The sequence below is a fragment of the Odontesthes bonariensis genome, chromosome 2 (genome assembly GCF_027942865.1).
Source record: "Odontesthes bonariensis isolate fOdoBon6 chromosome 2, fOdoBon6.hap1, whole genome shotgun sequence".
Classification (NCBI taxonomy): domain Eukaryota; kingdom Metazoa; phylum Chordata; class Actinopteri; order Atheriniformes; family Atherinopsidae; genus Odontesthes; species Odontesthes bonariensis.
The window spans coordinates 23,131,530-23,151,726 of NC_134507.1; the positions used below are offsets into that span (position 1 = coordinate 23,131,530).

The 20,197-nt window shown below is 37.7% G+C and overlaps 2 protein-coding genes across 2 annotated transcripts; both read left to right on the top strand.

The window, feature by feature from the left end:
- Positions 1-1,150: 1,150 nt before the first annotated feature.
- On the top strand, positions 1,151-9,619 carry LOC142396798 (myelin and lymphocyte protein-like). Its single transcript, XM_075479900.1, has 4 exons — positions 1,151-1,347; positions 5,091-5,255; positions 7,136-7,276; positions 7,970-9,619. Exons 1-4 carry the CDS (start codon positions 1,261-1,263, stop codon positions 8,042-8,044), a joined length of 468 nt encoding a protein of 155 aa, XP_075336015.1. The 5' UTR covers positions 1,151-1,260; the 3' UTR covers positions 8,045-9,619.
- Positions 9,620-10,876: 1,257 nt separating this feature from the next.
- LOC142396804 (myelin and lymphocyte protein-like) lies at positions 10,877-19,702 on the top strand. Its single transcript, XM_075479915.1, has 4 exons — positions 10,877-11,093; positions 16,051-16,218; positions 16,311-16,433; positions 17,408-19,702. The coding sequence occupies exons 1-4, from the start codon at positions 11,001-11,003 to the stop codon at positions 17,480-17,482; spliced, it is 459 nt and encodes a 152-aa protein (XP_075336030.1). The 5' UTR covers positions 10,877-11,000; the 3' UTR covers positions 17,483-19,702.
- The last annotated feature ends 495 nt before the right edge of the window (positions 19,703-20,197 follow it).

Sequence of the window (20,197 nt, forward strand, 5' to 3'; positions counted from 1 at the left end):
TAGATGAAAAAAATGATATCCCTTTCATGTCCTGGTTCGAACATTTGTAATACATTGGCAAGTGGAAACTACAGTGCAACTGGCTCAGCCACTCCCAGCATCTCCCTTTTATATGGATGTATGCTGTTTTGTTTCACTCTCGACTCATTCATCCACCCGTGAGCCTCTCCCTGTTTGTCCATTTCTATCCCATCCTCTTTTCGACTTGATGCCTCTTTTCTTTGTTCAGCCGCATGTGCACTTTACATTACCAGGCCAAACAGACCTTCCTAATCTACCTCCTGTAGCCTGCGTTTCAGTTGTAAGTGTTTCAGTTTCAGTGGAATGCTAATAAAAGAAGGTTCAGTGGGATACTGTACAAACACATTCAGACAGACTTAAAAATGAACATAGACTCAAGCTTTCATTCAGCTATTATGGAGTTAAAAGCTCAGTTAAACAACTCAAACAACAGCTTACAAGGACTGACCGAAACTTGAAGACAGGCTATTTTTCATGGTTTTGCTAAATCTTAAATTTTTTTATTTATTTATTTATTTTTAAATGTACCAACCACATTTACAGAAAAAAATGGGACATTTTCTATAACGCAATAAAACTTAGATTTGTGATTTATTACTTCAGCCAAATCTTTATTTAACAAACACAAGTGCAAGAACATTTTGAGCATCTTCACTGACCAACTTCATTGTCATTGACAATTCAAACCAATTTAGGTATGGATCCCAGCCAATCAGTATATGAGCAACATTATTTTGGAAGATGCTACAGTCAGCATATTATTTGGTGGAGTTTTGTCTTGGACTTTTTGGAACAGACTGCCACACAATAAAAGAAAAAAACTGAGGTATAACTATAAAAATTATGTAAAAATACTGATGAAACTAAAGTAAAACCAAGAAAAGCTCTTAAATCTTAAAGCCACTTTTTTGTATGTGTGTAAATGGGGCCATTGCCATTTTTAGTGGTGTGTACACAAACACATAGGGGCACACACGGAATCTGCACACATAAGCACTCACAAAACACACAGAGACCATATACATACTCTGGTTGCACAAACAAAGCCAAAAAGCACCTGTCAAACAGGTAGTTTGGGAATGGATGGGTAGGTGGAGTGGAGGATAAACGGAGGGAGGTGCAGGAGAAGAAAGAACAGGAGAGTAAGACAGCCTTTTCCCTTATAAAGCTGATTAAGACAAGTTAAGCTTCTCATTGTAGGGGTTATCACACACACATACATACACTGAATTTTGGACTATGGCCTCCACCACATCAGGTGATGTTCTACCCACGGGTGGCAGGATCTTCACGACCATTCCCGACCTCTTCTTCATCCCTGAGTTTGTGAGTTTCTCATTTGTCATTTTTGTTAGGTTATTGTTGTGGGGGATCCTCCTCCTCATTTAATTTTCTCTCTCTTCTTTTTGATTTAATCTCGACTGTCTTCATTATGACAGTGAAATGATTTTATTCCCCTTCCCTTTTTGCTGTTGTCTTTAAGAATAATTTTTATTCACTCAAGTTAGCATCACTATGATCCTTTTTCCTTGTCTCTCTAACTGCCTCCTCCACTCGTTGTATATTATTGAGATCATAGTAGTTGATGGTGGTGAAATGAACTGAAAAGAGTTCATAATACAGTATCTTGTAATGGTAAATAATTATCTTTTAAAATCCAAGGGACATCTTTGTGACAAAGTTTCAATTTTAAAAGGAATAACCTTAAACATCTGCAGCTGTTCTCAAACACAGACTGACATAGAACTGTTTAAGGACTTCAAAATTGCAACTGAAGAAAGGGCAAAACCTTAAAGTTCTGCAGCTTACAGTAAAGCAATGTCCAGAAGATACACATATATCAACCAGCTACTTGCTAAAAGTTAAAAATCAATTATCAAATTTGACAAAAACAGGCATATGGCATTTTTCGCAGCCATTACCACTACTTTTTTAGAAATACTATATAAAAGATTTTGACCTATAAAAACATAAAACTGTCTGGAATCCTTTTTCAAGTAAAGCAACGGCTTTTTTTTTTGCTTTCTGATGGAAACTTATACTCCTTTTTAGTAGCTGAAGTTTAGGTTGTAATCAAAGGTGTAAATAGCGAACCTAAACTGTTTTTCTTGGCATGGAAGATTAAATCTTTGTGACACAGGTGGAAAAACACCTGTGGTACACAAATATAGTTGCAGAGCGAGGTGTAAATCTAAACCAGCCACCAGCTCCCAGTTTACTCGCTGGCTTGCACCTTTTCAGAAAATGACCTGCTGCAAAGGAATGGAAATGTGCAGGTACTGATTACTGAAACCACCACGGATATGAAATAGGACAGGGATGATAGAAGAGCAAAATGAATCTACATTTGTTTTCAGAGGAGGAAGTTGAATGGGAAGCAAAGTCAAACAAAGAAGGTTCAGAAGGGGGAACTGAGACCGAATACAGTTGATGGACATGGCCACCATGACATCATCCACTTGGAATTTATGATAAAGACTAAAAAAACTAGTGAATGAGAACATAAACTATATGATAATGTTTACTGAGGTATCGAGTGGGAAGTGGTGACGTTTTCTCAAACTTCTACACAACACAGGGTCCTTTAATTGTGTCTCATGGGAGAAAAAAAGCAAACAAGGAAACTCACTGAAAAACTTTTCTGTCCATTTCAGTGCAAGCCAGGAAGTCTGCCAAAACAGACCAAACTGAGGGAAGAACACCCAAGTTGTTTTTAAAGTGTAACCTTATCCAAACAATTTTTAATACCTTTCATTAACCAAGGTGTTTTTAATGCACGCACCCTGCCAAAGTATGACAAAGCTTCGATCTTTTAATGGCAGCTGCTTTTTATGACAGTTGGGAGAAATCAGAAAACACGGAAAAGGTGACTTTTCAAAATCATCTTCCCTCTACTAAAGATCAGATAAAATACATTATACTGTAACTGCTAACATTTCAGGATCAGGTGGCAGGACAACATAACATTTTGGAAGGAATTCACTGAGCCATGGAGCATTTCCTTTTCACATGAAAAGTCACTGACATATGGACAGACAGATCTGATATGGAGAAATAACAATTATGGGCTGATATCTCGTCATGTGTTCGTAATCCAATGTTTTCACAGTCTCGGGCTGTTGCTCTGTCTGTTTGCTCTGTCTGTTTGCTCTGTTACTAAATTTCTTGATGCATTGTGCTTGTGGTTGTTTTTTCCTTTCACCACAGTCAGATCTTAAGATATTTCATTATTGTGGCTTTACCCCTTCAAAGGCTTGAAATTCAGAATGAGATGAATACGAAGAGGAATACTATAACATAAAAGGTGCAGGCGAAACTGAATTGACAGACAGCACTTACTTTATTACCGACTTACTGTTGATCAGAAAGCATGTTTTCCAACAAGCAAATTACAGAATTATTCATGTTATGTGGATACATTTAACTTTAGCTCACATAACTTTATTTTCACAGCGGGAATGAAGAAAAAATCTTAAGAGAATTTTCTGCTCATCATGTTATGGTCCATAGAGATGAGAAAATGCATTCATGGACTTAAAAGAATGTAATGTGGGGGAATATTTGCCGGCACATTGTTTGATTTAGGGCATGGCACATTCTTTTCTGACAGATTGAATGTTGGTTGCTGGGCTCCAAAGAAAAAGAAGAAGCATTAGATCATTAATACATTGTTCAGGCTTTGATCAGTGTGTTTACACAGCTGATTGAAACTTGGTTTCACAGAGAGCGATTTTTAGAATAAGATAACTATATTTAAATAGATTGGATGTAAGGTGAACTTAGATTATTAGTAGATTATGAAAGTAGAACTGGTCAGGATTATTTCATAACCTTGGTATTTATTCAGTTAGAAAAAAATTATACTGATAAAAGATACAAAATAGGACAAGGCTTTGATTTGACTTATTTTATAAATGCAGGCAAAGAGCAGATTGGCTCAATTAAACTAATTGAAATTTGCCCTAAATACCCTTGTCACTATGCAAGTACAACGTATTGTTTTTCTTCCCCCAGCGTAAAGTATATGCTCCGTGCTTGTGGAGCAAATAAGGAGCGGTTGTTGTTGGAATTGTAGGAAATTTCCTCACCAGTTTAGCAAGCTGCTAGTTTGGATCCCAATATTCCCCTGCTGGTGTTTGCTCTGGCTCCACTTCAGCACACTTGATAATTGAGGGCTTCATGTTCATTTGCTTAATGAAACACATTAAGAGGGCCTGGGGGAAGCCTTTAACTCAAAAAAAGGACAAAATAGACCATTTCAGAAGTGTTCACAGGTATTATTCTGACCTTTAACAGTGAGTTTGTACAACTAAAGTACTTCAAAAAGCTGTGACCGTGAACCACACATGCACAACAAAACGACCTAAAAAACTAAACAGCTGCATTAATTCAATTTAGTTCAATTCAATTCCCAAACAGGAAACTACACCGCTGCAGCACAAACCATCATGAACGATATGCTGGAGGCGAAGATAGAAAACAAAATAAATACCATAAAAATCAGTTGACAAACATCCAGAAAAAGGAAATAATTCATATTTGGTCCATCTTATTTATTTATTACACATGAAGTTGTTCTATGGTGATATGTCAAAAATGTTTTCCGTAAAAATAAGGAATCATTGCAAATAGCATTGCCCAATGTGATGAGAATGACAAATACTAAAGCTTCACGCTCTCCCTAAATGTGCTTTCAAGCTTAATGTTTGTCAAAGGAGGAGAAAGAAACTGAGACAATACACTGAAGAAAGGTAACCCTCAGCATGCATTTATGTGCCCTCACGTGGAACTCACGGATACAGAACATCTAGCAAATACCATAAAATTAGGGATCTAACTGTTTTAGATCCCGACTCATATTAGAGAATATAGTCTGACTTGCTGCATCAATTTATTATGTTTTAATATAAAGTTCTCAAATTTTCTGTCCACATGAAAAAACAAAATCAGTGTTAAAAAGATGTATGACTAAAGCCTCAGAAATATCTCTTCTGGCCTTCCAGCTGTTTTCAGACATGTCTTTTTCAGTATAATACATGACCACCAACCTCCTCTGTGTGACCCTGCAGGTGTTTGGGGGTCTAGTGTGGATCCTGGTTGCATCAACTCGAGTCATACCAGAAAATCCTTTGGGCTGGGTGATGTTCGTGTCCGTCTTTTGCTTCGTAGGGACAACGCTCTGGTTCTTCATCTTCCTCTGTGGAGGCAATCAGGCTGGAATCTGGCCATCACTGGTGAGACACAGCCATCTCTTACTGATTTGTTAAATGGATTAACAGACAGAATACTAAAGTAAACGCACATATAACGAACATATCATTCCAAGAAATGGGCATTCGTATGTATCCTCCACTTATATGGGAAGAAATCTTGTTACTTTTTTACCTCTCCCTTTGACCCCCTACGTTTTCTTCTATTCAGCCTTTATAAAAGCTTTAGGATGGGCATTTAGGCCTGGCTTGGTGTAGGTGGTGTAGTTTTTGGACACAGGCTCAGGGCTGGACAGGACTGTCAAGCTCTAAACCTCCATACATAGGTTTAAACTGTGAAACTGTTGTCACAATAATGTACTTAATACTTAAATGATCATTGTCCCCAATATTAAATATTACAGCAACCATGTTTTTCAGACATGTATCTTCAGATTGTAATTGCCCACTGATTGTTGACTTACCTCCAACTGTTCACAACACAGTACTGACAAGATCAACCCCAACTGTGTATTAAAGAATCATCAAGTGGTGGTAATAAGTAAAGCAAAAGACTAACATTTTGGCAAAAAAGTGGATGTTAAGTGTTAAGCTCTAATATCTATGAGTAGCTACATCGGGTAGCTGGTTAGCTTTGGCTTAGCACAAAGACTTGAAATGGCAAAAAGCACCCAAAACTGGCTCTGCCCAAAGTTGTCTAAATCTTCCAATAAGTTGTCACTGACACACAAGCCACAATTCCAGAAAAGTATGGAAGTTTTTTTAAAATCAATTCATCCATCCACTTTCTATACCCGCTTAACTGTAGGGTCGCAGGGGGCTGGAGCTTATCCCAGCCGTCATTGGACGAAAGGTGGGGTACACCCTGGACAGGTGGCCAACATATAAGACAAATAAGACAAACAACCATGCACACTCACACTTTCCCCTAGGGTAAACTTAGAATCACCAATTAAACTAACATGCATGCTTTTGGACAGTGGGGGAAGTCGGAGTACTGGGAAAGAACCCTCACATACATGGGGACAACATGCAAACTCCACACAGAAAGGCCCCACCCAGGAATCAAACCTGGAACCCTCTTGTGTTGAGTTTTATAAAAATGTTAAATAAAAATATACAGTCATTTTACATTTGACAGACACCACTAATGATTTAGTGTCTTCCCAGACCAGCCTAATTGCATTAAAAATATATTATAAAATCTAGAATTAGATGACAGCAACAAACTCCTAAAAGATATAAGAGAGGCATATTTACATTTGTTGTTACATCAGCCTTCTGTTTAATTATGCTTTTTAATTGCCTGTAAACTGAGGATACTAATTGTTGCAGTTTTTCAGAGGAATCTGTGTTCATTGTTGCTGCACAGCGAGCTTTCAGTTGCACACCAGACCGCAGCTGTTGCCGTCAGATTCTCCTCTTCATGTTTCATACATTTTCAGTAGGAGACAGATCTGGAGCACAGGCAGGCCAGTCAAACACACACACACCCTGTGTCTATGAAGCAGTTACAAATTGTGCAGAACGAGCTCTGTCACTGTCATGCTGTGATGACCATTTATTTTGCAGAAAAAAGTGTTGCCTTGAAATAGCACATATCTCTCTAAAATATTCCTGATTTTGATATTCATGTCTGCATCAATGGTACCCTCACATATTGAAAAGTTATCCATGTCATGTACACAGATGCCCCCTTATACCATCACAGACACTGGCTTGTCTTTAGAACAACCTATAGGCACAAAGATCCAGGCAGAAGGGGTTCACTTGACAGTATTGACTTACTGTTGTGTTTTTCTGCTTCTCTTCACTAATCTGTTTACTTTGAAGTTTCCCCCCCTTCTTTTTCTGCCTAATCTTTCTCACTCCCCTAACCTCCTGTCCCACTTCTCCTGTTGCAGGATGCAGGTTTTCATTTCTTGGCGGTGGTTTTCTACCTCAGTGCGTCTGTGGATCTGGCCTACATCACCATCCTCAGTTCTGTTCTTCGGCAGTTTTCACCTGAAGCACTCAAAAACTACAGACTGGACATAGCTGCAGTGGTATGACATACACAATTTTTTTTTTTGTTTGTTTTTGCTATTCCACCATCAATCAATAGCAAGGAGAGTCAGTACTGTGCACTGGTGTATCTGGCACACCTTCATTAATTTTTTGCACTTAAAATGGCCACCAGGTATCACTGTTACTGAAATATTCTTAATGTGATGCAAAGTTGTCTTGATGAATATATGTAAAGCTGGGGGGGACAAAGATCTGTCATGGAATAATTGAACGCATGATTCATATATGGTGGAGGAAGTAATGACTAAACCAACTCAGGTGTGGCAGTTGGAAACTAGGACCAGGTGTGTCAGAAGAGCAGGAAGCTAGGCTGGAAAACCATGAACTGACTCAACATGAGAGTAAAAGCAAAGCATCATAAAATCTAAATAAACTAAAGGGAAACCAACGCAGAACACACAGAAGACAAAACATGAAAATGAGAACAAAATAAAAGCAAAAACAAACAAACCATGGCATTTAGGTGGAAGTCAGTTTGTGTCATTTTCAGCTATCTATATATAAACGTTTAACCAACCACTACAAACAGATATGTTAAACACAGATTTTCGAGCTCAAGTGTAATTTTATACAAATATTTCATTCAAAATGCATTGTGGTATGAAGGCATTTCAAAACCACCGTCCTCTGGACTCTGGCTGACCATCACCTGTCTGTGTGCATGTTTTTAGGTGATGTCCTTTGTGGCCACTCTTCTCTACTTCCTCCACACCATTTTCTCTGCCATTCGATGGAAGAGGTCCTAAAACAGAACATCAAGCCACCACACATGAAGAACAAGAGAAAATTAAACAACCTGTCATTGTCCTAAACGCAGAATTACTTTGTTTTACGTATTTTCATTTCAGCAAGAGCCAGTTTTTTTTAACCAATGTATTAAACAAAATGGATGATATGGGTAAAAGACAGGCACATAATTAATGAAAAATTGTTCATTGGACACCTTAGTGACACCAATTTAGGGTTTTCTTAATGAGAAAGGCCATGTTTCTTTGGTCAGAACCAACTCTGTGAGGTGAACCTGCTCATATGATGTGTTTTTCAGAATTAAATTTGGTTGATGAGTGTACATAACTTATCAAACCGCTGATCCAGTTGAATATTTAGGAGCAGCCACAACATTGTATTTTTTTCAAAGTGATACATTTACATGCACTATATTCTTTCTCGAAACTTCCTGCTGTATAATAGACTGAGTTAGGTTTAAAACAATGACGCTAGATCCTATCCCAGCTGTCATCGGGCGCGGGACGGGATGCATCCTGGACCGGTCGCTACTCCATCACAGGGCCACAGAGAGACAAATGATAAAAAAACTATGCATGCTCACACTCACCCTTAGGGTCAATTTAGAATTACCAAGTAACCTAATATGCACATATTTGGACACACACTAGATCCTACATTTCCCATGATGCACCTTAACAGCATTTCTTCATTATATCTTCTTGTCTATGTCTTCTAAACTCTCTGTTCAAAGTTTTTACAAAGCATGTTTTAAATTTCCCCAAGTTAAAAGAGCCACTGGTCGAATTTACCTTCTTAAAGTAGATTTATAGTAGACATATGGGGATAACAGGGGTCTCAATACAGATATCTACTGTGTCACATGTCATGATGATATCTCCTCCACAAGAGTCCATTTGTTGTTTTTTTTCATGCTTTGTATCACCTTCAATAACTGTTTACATTCTTTGATTTTCTTGAAATAAGTGTGGGCTTTGTTTTCTTCCTTATTATGTGCTCGTTGTGTACACCCTCCACCAGTTTGTATAAATCCTGCTACAGACTTTCCAATATCTAAAATAGTCAGAGTGCAAATTTAAGTTTAGTAAATGTGGAGGATCAGATGGTGATACAGAGCTCAATTAAAAGATAATTTTGCCATTGATGACACATTTAATATTCAATCTCAAACATTCTAAACCTTGAATATCCATAAGACTTGAGGGGGGAAGGAGAATAACTTTTATTTTCTGCATGATTTCTCTTTTTTGACAGAAAGAATATACATGTACAATGACTCTCCCCCTTGACCAACTATTTACTTAGTTTAAGGCAAACTAAAACTTTATATGTGTGGTATGGATGCATGTTCAAAATTTCTGAATAGGATTTATCTTTCACATATGTTCGATATCTATGATGAGACATATATAAATTTGACATTCAAATGTGCACTCTGCTTGTTTAAAAAGTCAAAACGTGGGGAGCAAAGATGGAGGAAATATTCTTGGGAGTCATATGAAACAGAATATATGTAGTTGATGAATTATTTGTCACAGCTGAATCAACTCGTCATTAAATACAGCTCTGATTAAGTTTCTTGTTGTAAAAAGCTGATTCTCTCTATTTTGAAATGTTACATTTATCTTACAGGAAAAAGGATCTCTGTGTTTAGGGTCTCTCGTTTCCTCAAGTAAAAGAGGAATTTATCACATTTGTTTTTATTTTCTTGTAGGCCTACGTACCTGCTGGGCACTGAAATCTGTCTGATGAAAAAGTATATAACATAATAAAGGAACTCCAACCTAAACTTTTCAGACAGTTGTATCCCTGGTCACAGAGATAATACTGATTTAATCATCCCGTGGTTTGGTTTGTTGTTTTCTCTTTTTTTCTATTTCCGAAGCTCAGTTGCTTAAAACCTACCATTACTGTACATAATATCGGTTAAAGTCCACTTCAGTACATAGCTGGTATATAGATACAATGCATGGCTGTATGCAAGTAGAGATATCAGAATGGTGATGTATTCGCTTTCTTTTGGTTTGGACAATATTTGACACAGTAATGGATACAACAAGGCATTGGCCTGAAATTATCAGCTGACATTTAGTAAATTATTATGAGCAAACTGGTAATAACGATCAGGGCTGCTAGACTGCACGCACTGAGTGCAATACTCGTGGGCTTTTCACTTCACATGAGAAGCAGCGCCCACTTGTACTTAATTAATTTCAAGCGAGATGTGGGAAGCGGGTGTTAAGAAAGAGAGGTTGGCCTCCGCCGCAGCCCTGTGTAACGAGAGACTCACCTCTAGAATTCAGGATTGAGAACAAGAGTCGGACAGAGAAAAAAAACATATGAAAAGAAATTAACCAGCTGACAAACACACCTGCTTCTACTAACATGAAAATGTTAACTGGTATCAATTGAAAATAAAGCTTTGAGTCTGTGAGGTCAAAGGAAAGTGTGTTGAGTCAAAAGCTTACCATCAACATCTCTATTTTGAAAAGAAACTTCTGTTAAAGTCTGTGTGTGCAATACAAACAGAGTTTATATGCACTCAGCTACTACAAAGTAAGGGTCGTAAAACTTAGTGAAACCTGAAAACTTAGTGAGCTGTTTCTTTAACCAACTGCAACAATGCCCATATCTAAGCTGATCAGGGTTAACTGTAGCCTGAGGCCACCAGATTCCTCCTCTGGTTTTTGGAAAAGCCTGTTACAGGCCACCAGCTCACATTAAACACCAGTCAGCCTTGGGTGCTGTAAGAAAAAGGGTGTGTCTAGTTTGTTCAGAGCAAGGAGCTGTTGTGGGAAGGCATCTCTCACCCACAATAGCAGAACGGGTTTGTCTGCTAACCTGGCTCTCCTATAAGGGTCAGTTACACCTGCTGGTGCGCCGTTAGTTTAGAGGAGAGAGCAGGTTGTGCACTAGCTGTTGACTCGGGACTACAGGGAGAAGAAACAAGCAGAGATGGCTGCAACTACTGCTCAGTCTATCGGGAGCCTGCCCAGCGGGATGGGGATATGCACAACGGCCCCGGATATATTGTACCTGCCCGAACTGGTGAGTGGGAAAACAACAGAAGACAAGGGAGTATTGATTTGAGTCATTTATAGAGGAATTATTTGGATTTTAGATCATTATTTTTCAAATTTGTCAGTTACAATTTCAAAATGATTTTCTTTTCTTTATTTGAATCAAATTAATATAAACTGCCACAACTATGACAGCAATCAGTTAGGCTTTTTTGTCCAAAAGGCATGAGTAAAACAAGTCATCCATTCCTAATGATAAACAAAACTGAAACTAAATATAATCATTTCATACAAGAAAAGTAAATGGTGCACAGCATGAAAACTGTTGCTGTTTAGAGCCTCTGCTGTACATTTTACATTTGAAAGGCAAGCAAAAATGTATTTTACGCCAAAAATGTCTGTACACTTAAATATAAAGAATTCTGCTTTTATTATTTAAGGACTAAAATGTGTTACTTGAATTCATTCTCCAATAAATATGGTAGTCTAGGATAATCTTTATTAAATGTGTCATGCACGGTGGAAAGGGAGACAGTGAAGGCTAGTCCTCATGTGGGAGGTGCACCATCATCTGTTCACCTCTCATATTTCCCTCGTATTGTGTCTCTGTTTCTAATCGAAGAAAGAATGCGGTCAACTTTTCTTCTCCCCGTCAAGCCTTTTATAAACTGTAGTGTCCTGTGGTAGCATCAATGGACAATGAGGGGCAAAATTCCACACAAAAAAATCTAAGAGAAGATGCATTTGTCCTGTTTCTAGTATCCTAGTTTCTAGAAGCATTTTGAATATTTCCATGTGCATAGAATTCATAGCTGTTATGAAGAGAAGGACAGCCAGGTCTCTTGATGCTCAGTTCACCATCAATCTACTTTGACTCTTTGCTAATTATTTTTTGAGAAATGAGGAACTGATGCCAGTCTACATAAGATACTCAACTAACTTTGTTTAGAAACTACGAATGGGAAAAATATCCATGATAAAAACTAATTTAATCCCTTACTGAAAGCTGAGAAATCTGACACTGTGGTGATGATCAATCAAGCATATTCCCCCCTAAATGACAAATGAGAAACTAAACTTTTTAAAATCCACGTCACATGAATTAAAAAATGTAAATTCAGAATGGCTCCCAGAACCTCGTATATGAGAGTTTATAAATATGAGGAGGAATAAAAAGTGACAAAGTCTGACACTCGCTACCAAGACAAGTTAGAGACCGTTTGTGCACTTGCAGTATCTTGATATTATTTATTTCACTTACCTAACAAACTGGTCATAACTCCAGTACATAGTACTGAGTACATACGGAACTTTCCACAAGCCCTCGCCTCCAGTGGAAACTGATACTGAAGCTTACTTTATCTGAAATGTGGGAACCCATTGAGTGCTGGCCCAATCTGGGACCTTTGCCTTATCAAACATGGCACATTAAATGCTTTGTGGTTGGCTGCAAGGACTAACATGAGAGTGTTATGGCACTTTGCACGCCTTTTATTATTATGGAAATGTCCTCACAACAGTGGGGAAATAACATTGCCATCTGTTTGCTTTTCTCTGTCTGTGCTCATGTATTTTAATTCAGCCAAATTGCAGCTACTGTGCTGCGATTCCAGGAGTATTTACACATAATATGACAACTTAGGGATACTAACTTAGAAAGTTGGAAGGGCCGTAGTCTTTTTGTTTCACTCACTCATTTCACTGCTGTGTTCCCGTGGTGTTCATCGGATGCGTCTGTGGCCCACTTGCTGAATGCGGGATGGCTTGCAGCAGCTCAGTCGGTTTTAACGCTGCTGACACTAAAACAGCCCGTTTAGAACAGGGCTTAAAACATCAGGATTATGATAAGTATAGCAGGATGAGGAATTTGTGTGCGTATAAGTGAAGAAGATTCATTAAATGCCAAATACTAGAAACAGGAAAGCCTTTGGACTTACCTTCCAGCCCGCTATCTCCGCAGCCTACTGTCTAGCCCTCGGGTATCTGTAAACAGCGTGGAAATTATTCCAGAAAATGAAGGCATGTAAATATAATTCATTGCTGTATCGTTCCCATTTGGTAACATTGTATCTCTCTGCACTCGGGCGCAATGCAGATAAATATGTGGAAGATAAGGGTCCAGATATGTTGTGTGTCTACTAAAACAGAACAAACTAAGAATGGGCAAAAAACATGACTCCTTGCAGTGAAACATTCTGTGTTATTTCCTTCAGTTAGTTAAGAAGGCAGCCGTTCTACAAACATCTTCTTCTAGCATTCTTAATGAATTTGCATGGAAGGAGAATTCCTACATTTACAGATCCACTTCTCCTGCCAACATTGAGCAACACTAGTGCATCTGCATTTCCTTTTTTCTGGTACAAAATAATCAAGCAATTAGTAATGAATTGAAAACCCAAAGTTTAGCAAATCATACTGTGTGATCCATTTAAGTTCTCTCCTCTCCAAATTTTTCACTCTGAAAGGGAAACTCCCATAAAAACACATATGCAACAACTCTTAGTCAATAAATATCAGCAGTAATTTTTAATGCCAAATCTGTGTTGGTAAATCTACCCCAATGTTTTTTAAGTCACTGAAGACTCTATTAAACAAGACCACCATCCCTTATCTCAGGCCTTTAAATGTTCACTGTCCCACTTAAAAAAACTGATTTTCATTTCAGCTGCCATGTTGACAGATTAAAGCATCCACATGAGCTGCATGTGAGGCATGTCTCAGCCCTCAACATGTACATTGCTGTTACTGAGATGTTCAAAAGCAATGATTTTATTAGAATTTCTTCACTGTGCTAAGCGTCAGGCAGATCTAGTTTTGTTTCAAACACGAGACACAGTTCAGTAGTGATGATGAATTGTCCTTAACTAATACTTCTGTACCAAGGGAGGGTTGTTAAACTTTGACATTGCATCAGGTATGACTCAACTGCTGTAAATGCCTAAAATAAAGATAGGGTTAGGCGATCATTATGCACCTTTTAAAAAAAATTCTTTCGATAGTAATCATTTGGGTATGACACAGTTTAAACAAAGAATTCCAGGGAGTTAAGTAAAAATGGACATTGTTGACACTTTGGTAACCTGGCAATCTAAACCCTACCCATGCAGGAGAAAAATAGAAGTGTTTGTTTAGTCAACAGTTACAGAGATAACACCTTTGTTGCAGCTGATTTGTCATTTGCCGACTGTGTTTCACTCAACTTTTCTCAAATCTTTTCATATATTTGTTGGGTGTGATAAGATTTCAGTTTTGTGTTTATTCACTGGGGCTTGTTCTGTGTAAAAGTTTATTGTACTGATAGTGACTCATTTATTGTAGCTTGAAAAATGGTATTACACAAAGTTATTCTAGCGGAAGCTAACAGTAAATGTGAAACCTGTACATTTACGACAGTATGACTTATCCATGCCGAGTTGATTAAATTGATCCACTCCCAGGTAATGTTTAGTTCACAACGTGGGCATGTCCAAATCAAAATAATGGCAATGGAGGATGCCTAAACAGTAAAAATAACTGAAGCCTCGGTAATTATGTTTGCTAGCTTCATGGTAGAAGAATTTCATCACTGTTTAGATTTAACAAAAAAAAAAAAAAAAGTCATTTGGGGAGCCAGACTGAAGAGCTGAAAGGTGTGAGATAAAAAAAAAAAAAATTGCTTCAGGCAGGATTTTATATCTACAAGATGGTTGTCCACTGTTGCTTCATCATTGATTTGGTTTATACAGAGTAGAAAAGAGTAGAGATGGAAAAACCAAAGGAAAGATAAGGGTTTTTATACCTGACCTAGTTAGAAGCTGCTCAGGCTTGAGACATGTTTACACATTCACATAGACTGGCATTCATTCTAGAATAGCTATATGTTCTCTTTAATGATTTCTCCACCAGGTCCAAATATTGCACTTATTAAACATCAGTTTAAGTATTTAGTTTGACATTTTGTGAAATATTCATGCCCCACTCGTGTTTGTTCACTAACAAGGTTCGCATCAAATGTTGGGGGACAGGGGTCACAGGAAGAGAGCTACTTGAAAAAGTGAGTCATGGACTTGAACAGAGACCATGAAATACATTCATGAATATGGTTCTACTATACAACCGGTCCTAATAAGAGGGGCTAAATGCACAGGGTGTAGGAACTATGGCTACTTTGAAACCGAACATCTAAGCTAGCAAAGAAACTACTTTTAACTCAGTGTTCCAATATTTGCAAACAGAATCTACTATCACAACTAGAGATCAATGAGATACAACAAGTCGTGGCATTAGGGGCGCCAGGACAACAGGTCTCAGAGGGGTTAAAAACCCCATGTAACTGTATCATGACAGCAGCTGACTTGACACTTAAAATCCAAAGCTGGATACCTGGAACATTTGTGGTTGTTTAATTTGATAAGGCCTAGAAGATATTCACTATACCTGCTGGTCTGATGGTACTAGGGTATACAATACCTCACGATATAGCATTAAACCAAAAACAGAATTATGTGCAAACATTCCTGTGGGTTGCCACCCACTTGTGTCATGTTCTTACTATTTCCCCCCACTGGTCAGTTTACAAAGCAGGCTTGTCAATGGCCAGATCAGCAACTGGCTGGATAAAGGATAAAGCCTCCTTCCGGCTTCTTAGTTGGTCCAAAACAACTAGGTCCAATTTACTGTGTCATAGCAGGTTTTCCTGCCATTGGAAAGAACTAGATTATCTCCAGAATCCAGATTTCATCCTGAGGTATATTCTGCTGTGTGTCCTGGAGCCTGGTTGACAACGTTGTGTATGATAAAATGGAAGATTCTTCCTTGTAGCTCCTCATATATTCAATACTCAATACTCAGCTGAACAAGCACAGATAAATGTTCCCGATCATAAACCTGTTGAAATGACATCATAAACAAAAGTTAGTCTCGATAGCCATAAAGTCAAGTTTGACTCTGCATAAACAAATACATTTCAGACATTTTAATTGGATCTCTGCAATTCTTGCTTGCAGGTGTTTGGGGGTTTGGTGTGGATCCTGGTAGCGTCGACCCACGTTAGTCCACCAAACCCTCTGGGATGGGTGATGTTCGTCTCCATCTTCTGCTTCGTCATGACCTTCCTCTGGATGATCATCTTTGGTGCTGGGTGTCATAATAGCAGTTCTGGCTGGGCTGCTGCTGTAAGAGAAAAAGATTGATGACACTGGATAAAACTAAAAGAGAGGATGATAGGCTTTGCTCCAGTGTTGTAAAATTTTCACTGTGTGTGCAGGACTTTGTTTACCATGGCTTGGCAGTGCTGTTCTACCTCAGTGCAGGAGTGGTCTTGGCTTACATCACAATCTTGAGGAAAGGTGGAAATTTAAGACTCTACCAGATTGATATTTCTGCCGTGGTGAGTAACTAATAAACTTATGAACTTAAATTATTGTGAATACTTTGATTGTTTTGTCTCATCATTCCATGAAAGCCACATGCAATCATCCTTCTTGCTGTCTAACTGGCTACTCTGGGCTGCTGCTTATAGGACATGATTCGTCATTGTTTCTTAAATTTTGTCACATTTATGTGGGGACAATGTCATGGCTGTATAGGAAGCTGCTCTCATTGTCAAACGTTCTGTGGAATTATTTCCTGTTTGCTAACTGTAACTTATGCTATTGGCTTTGAATTTTGTTGGTACAGAATTAGCTTTTTGGCTCGTAGCTGCAGCTGAAGTGATCTGTGAGATAAGTGAACTGAAAAGAAATCTCTTGTTTAAAGGCGGTATCAAAGTTTCCTGATGTCTCTGTTCCATCAGAATCTTATGAGACAGTAGCAGTAGTTTCATACATTAGTCAAACACAAAGTTATGACTTTTGAAAAACTACATATTAACTTGAAAATTATTGAAAAAATAAAGCAATGGCCTCAACTTTTTTTCCCTTTGATGTTCATGTCATAGGCAGTGTAATGTACTTTGAAGTGCCCTTAATAAGGAATTAATTAACTTAACATTGAGGCAACCTGGCCTCACAGTATCAATTAATTCTGGCTGTGCATGTCTTGTGGGGCATTATTATCCTTTAACGCATGCCTAGAGGTTGGAAAAACGGCTTGATTCTATGAAGGTGATAAACGATCCTTCTTTTCTTCTGACTGAATGAAAAACATCTCGTTCTTCTCGGCGCCCACTTGATTTATTCAGTTAATCAGGAGCTCGGTTTAAAGCTACCATACATGACAGTCGTGGCAAGAGACAAAATATCCGTCTTTTCTTTGTCCCGTTATGTTAAAAACACAGTGACAAATAGGAGTAACAGTGTTTCTGACGCTGATGCAGGAGTTTTACTTTTATGCTTCGTGCTAATTTTTGTTTGTGTGTCTCAGGTGTTTGCTTTCGCTGCCACACTCCTTTACTTCATCCATGCCATCCTCTCCGCCATCCGATGGAAACATTTCTGAAGAGTAAATTACAGACGTGCAAGAGAATCTGTGCAGTCTGTGCATCGGTGGGCCTAAGTGTTCTTGTTTATGTCAGCGTGAGTGCGGAAGTGTGATGGAAAGACCCACAAGCAACAACAACTTGGTCAGATTCAACACTCGTTATTCCTATATCAACTCAGTTGGTCTTTTCTCATTTGCAATATTATCGTATAGCTGTAACACAGACCTACGTCACATGATGCTTTTGCTTCCTATTTTGTTTTGTTACATAATGTTTCATTAAGTAGGTCGAGGCTTTGTGGCTCTGGAGCCATAACATTTAGAGCAGGCAGAAATAAAGTGAATAAAAGAAGAGTTTTAAAATTAAAATTCCATGCTTTATACATATGCGTGTGTATATATATATATATATATATCTATATCTGGAAGCAGATATTATTGTACGTAATTAAAGAAAAATCAGTTAGGTAAAAGTGCTGTGATTCTATTATCCAAAAAGCACATATTTTTGAGAGCCATTGATCATTAAAGAGATATTGGGTCTTTATTATTATTATTATTATTATTATTGTTATCATTATTATTTCCAACATGGTGCATGTAAAATCATTAGTAAAGAAAGTATGGAATGAAAGAAAATATGACAAAACTAAACAAGCAGACGTTTGCATTGTCATCACAATACTGTATCACACAGTTAAAGAAATGGTTTCGCTGTCTGAGATGACAAAAAGATGGTAAAATCATAGGTGGTTGGCAAGTTCTTTGGTACAGGATCTCACTGTGAGACCTTTTTTTTAATATAATTTATTGTTTTAAAAAAAAAAAATATTATCAACAGACAATCTGGATATTGACAGAAAAATCTGCAGCATTTGAGTAGTGTAAATTCTTACAGTGTGACGCTTATACATTTATAAGTATTAATAACATAATAAAGGTTCATGATAATTGTTGTGAAGTTTGGAGGCAAAAATGAAGCTACACGATCACCTTTGCTTAACATAAATACTGCTTGCTGGGTCAAACTCTTGACTCCGCAATCACAAGCACAGGAAGACCCTTTGCACACCACTACGACCATACCGACTCAAACACATATTTTTTGAATTTCGCAATTTAAGAAAATGTATTTACAAAAAACCTTAACAACACTATACATGGATTTATTATACTATAATTATATGCAGCGCGTACAGTCAGTAAACATGGCAGTAGATTATTACCTTAGATTATTATTGAGACCAGTTAGTCTAACTCATTTTCATATTTGTTATTTGAATGAATACAATTATTAAATGAGCATCTGGCTATTGGTTCATACTTAATGAGCAAATACAGTTTACTAGTTTTATTGTGTTTTTTGTGTAATTCTTGTTCATAAAGCAAATGTTAGACTCAAGATGTTTAAAAATTCCTTTAAAGCAGCATGAGAAGTGAGTGTGAAGCCTAAAAGTTTCTCTGACTCATTTTGAAGTACACTGACTTTTGTAATGCGCATTACTGGGCATGAATCTGCCTTTCAGTGCCTATGGAACCACAGTTCACAACCTCTTCAACATGACAACAGATTCATGTGTATGGATGTATGTGTGCAGGGCTCACACGGAGTTTTGTTTTTATGACCGCGGTGTTGCATCCCACAACTGTAGGGGGAGCCAAAGAGCAAATAATTGCCAAATTCTCTAATGTAACTTCAAGGGATAGCCCACTGAGATCAAAGATCAAAACATATTTTTCCAAGTTGGTAGATGGAAAATGTGAATTTCAAAATCTGGAAATGTGATTGTATTAAAAAGACTTTCAGCAATATAAATAACAATAACTTAATAACTGTAGTCTTGGAGTGGAAACGAAAACAAACAACACCAACGATTTGCATCCAGAGAGCGAACCAATGATGATCTTCTTTTCTTTCCTTTTTTTTTGACGATTTCGGTGAATACGACTGAAATCAAACATCTTTTCCTGTTGCTTTGAATGCCCTCCAAATCTAAATAGTTACAGCTGCTATCAAAGCAATCTGCCCTTTACTCATCACTAAACAGATCCCACTTGACTAACAGAAGGTGTCTGATTTTTCTAATTTGATTTCTAATGGTTTTTTTTGTAATGATTTCTAATTATGAGAAGAAGCAGAATGATAATGTTTATTTGACTGTTTTAAGAGGTCTGAATGAAATTTCTGTAGTTTTTGCCTTTTTTATATATTCTCAAGATTAAAATGTTCTGATTTGATATATTATACTTCTCTGTGTCTTTTTATTTACTTCTTTTATTCTTGTCACGATTCAAAGCTGGTGCTAGGAGGAAATGGGGCCCAACTACAAGACTTACAGGCAAAAGAAACAGCGTCTTTATTGATATAAACTAAAGATGCTGCTTAGGCAGGAAAACCAAGAAACTAAACAGGATTAATAAGAAAACAAAGTACAATGACAGCACACAACAGACTGAACAACTGACAGAGGTGCACAATCACAAAGAGAATAATCACAAGGATCTAGTGAAATGCAAAAGAAACCTAATTTATACTGAGGGAGCAAATGACTAATAAATGGACAGGTGGTGGTGATGAGCTAAATGAAGGCGTAAAACAAGAACAGTAGGTAAGCTTTAAAGAAAGCACAAGGGATCAGGCTTGACATAATAAAACCAGAAGCAAGATCAACCACAACATTTACTAAAGCAGAACATGTGATAGAAATCAGAATGATAAAATACAGAACCAAA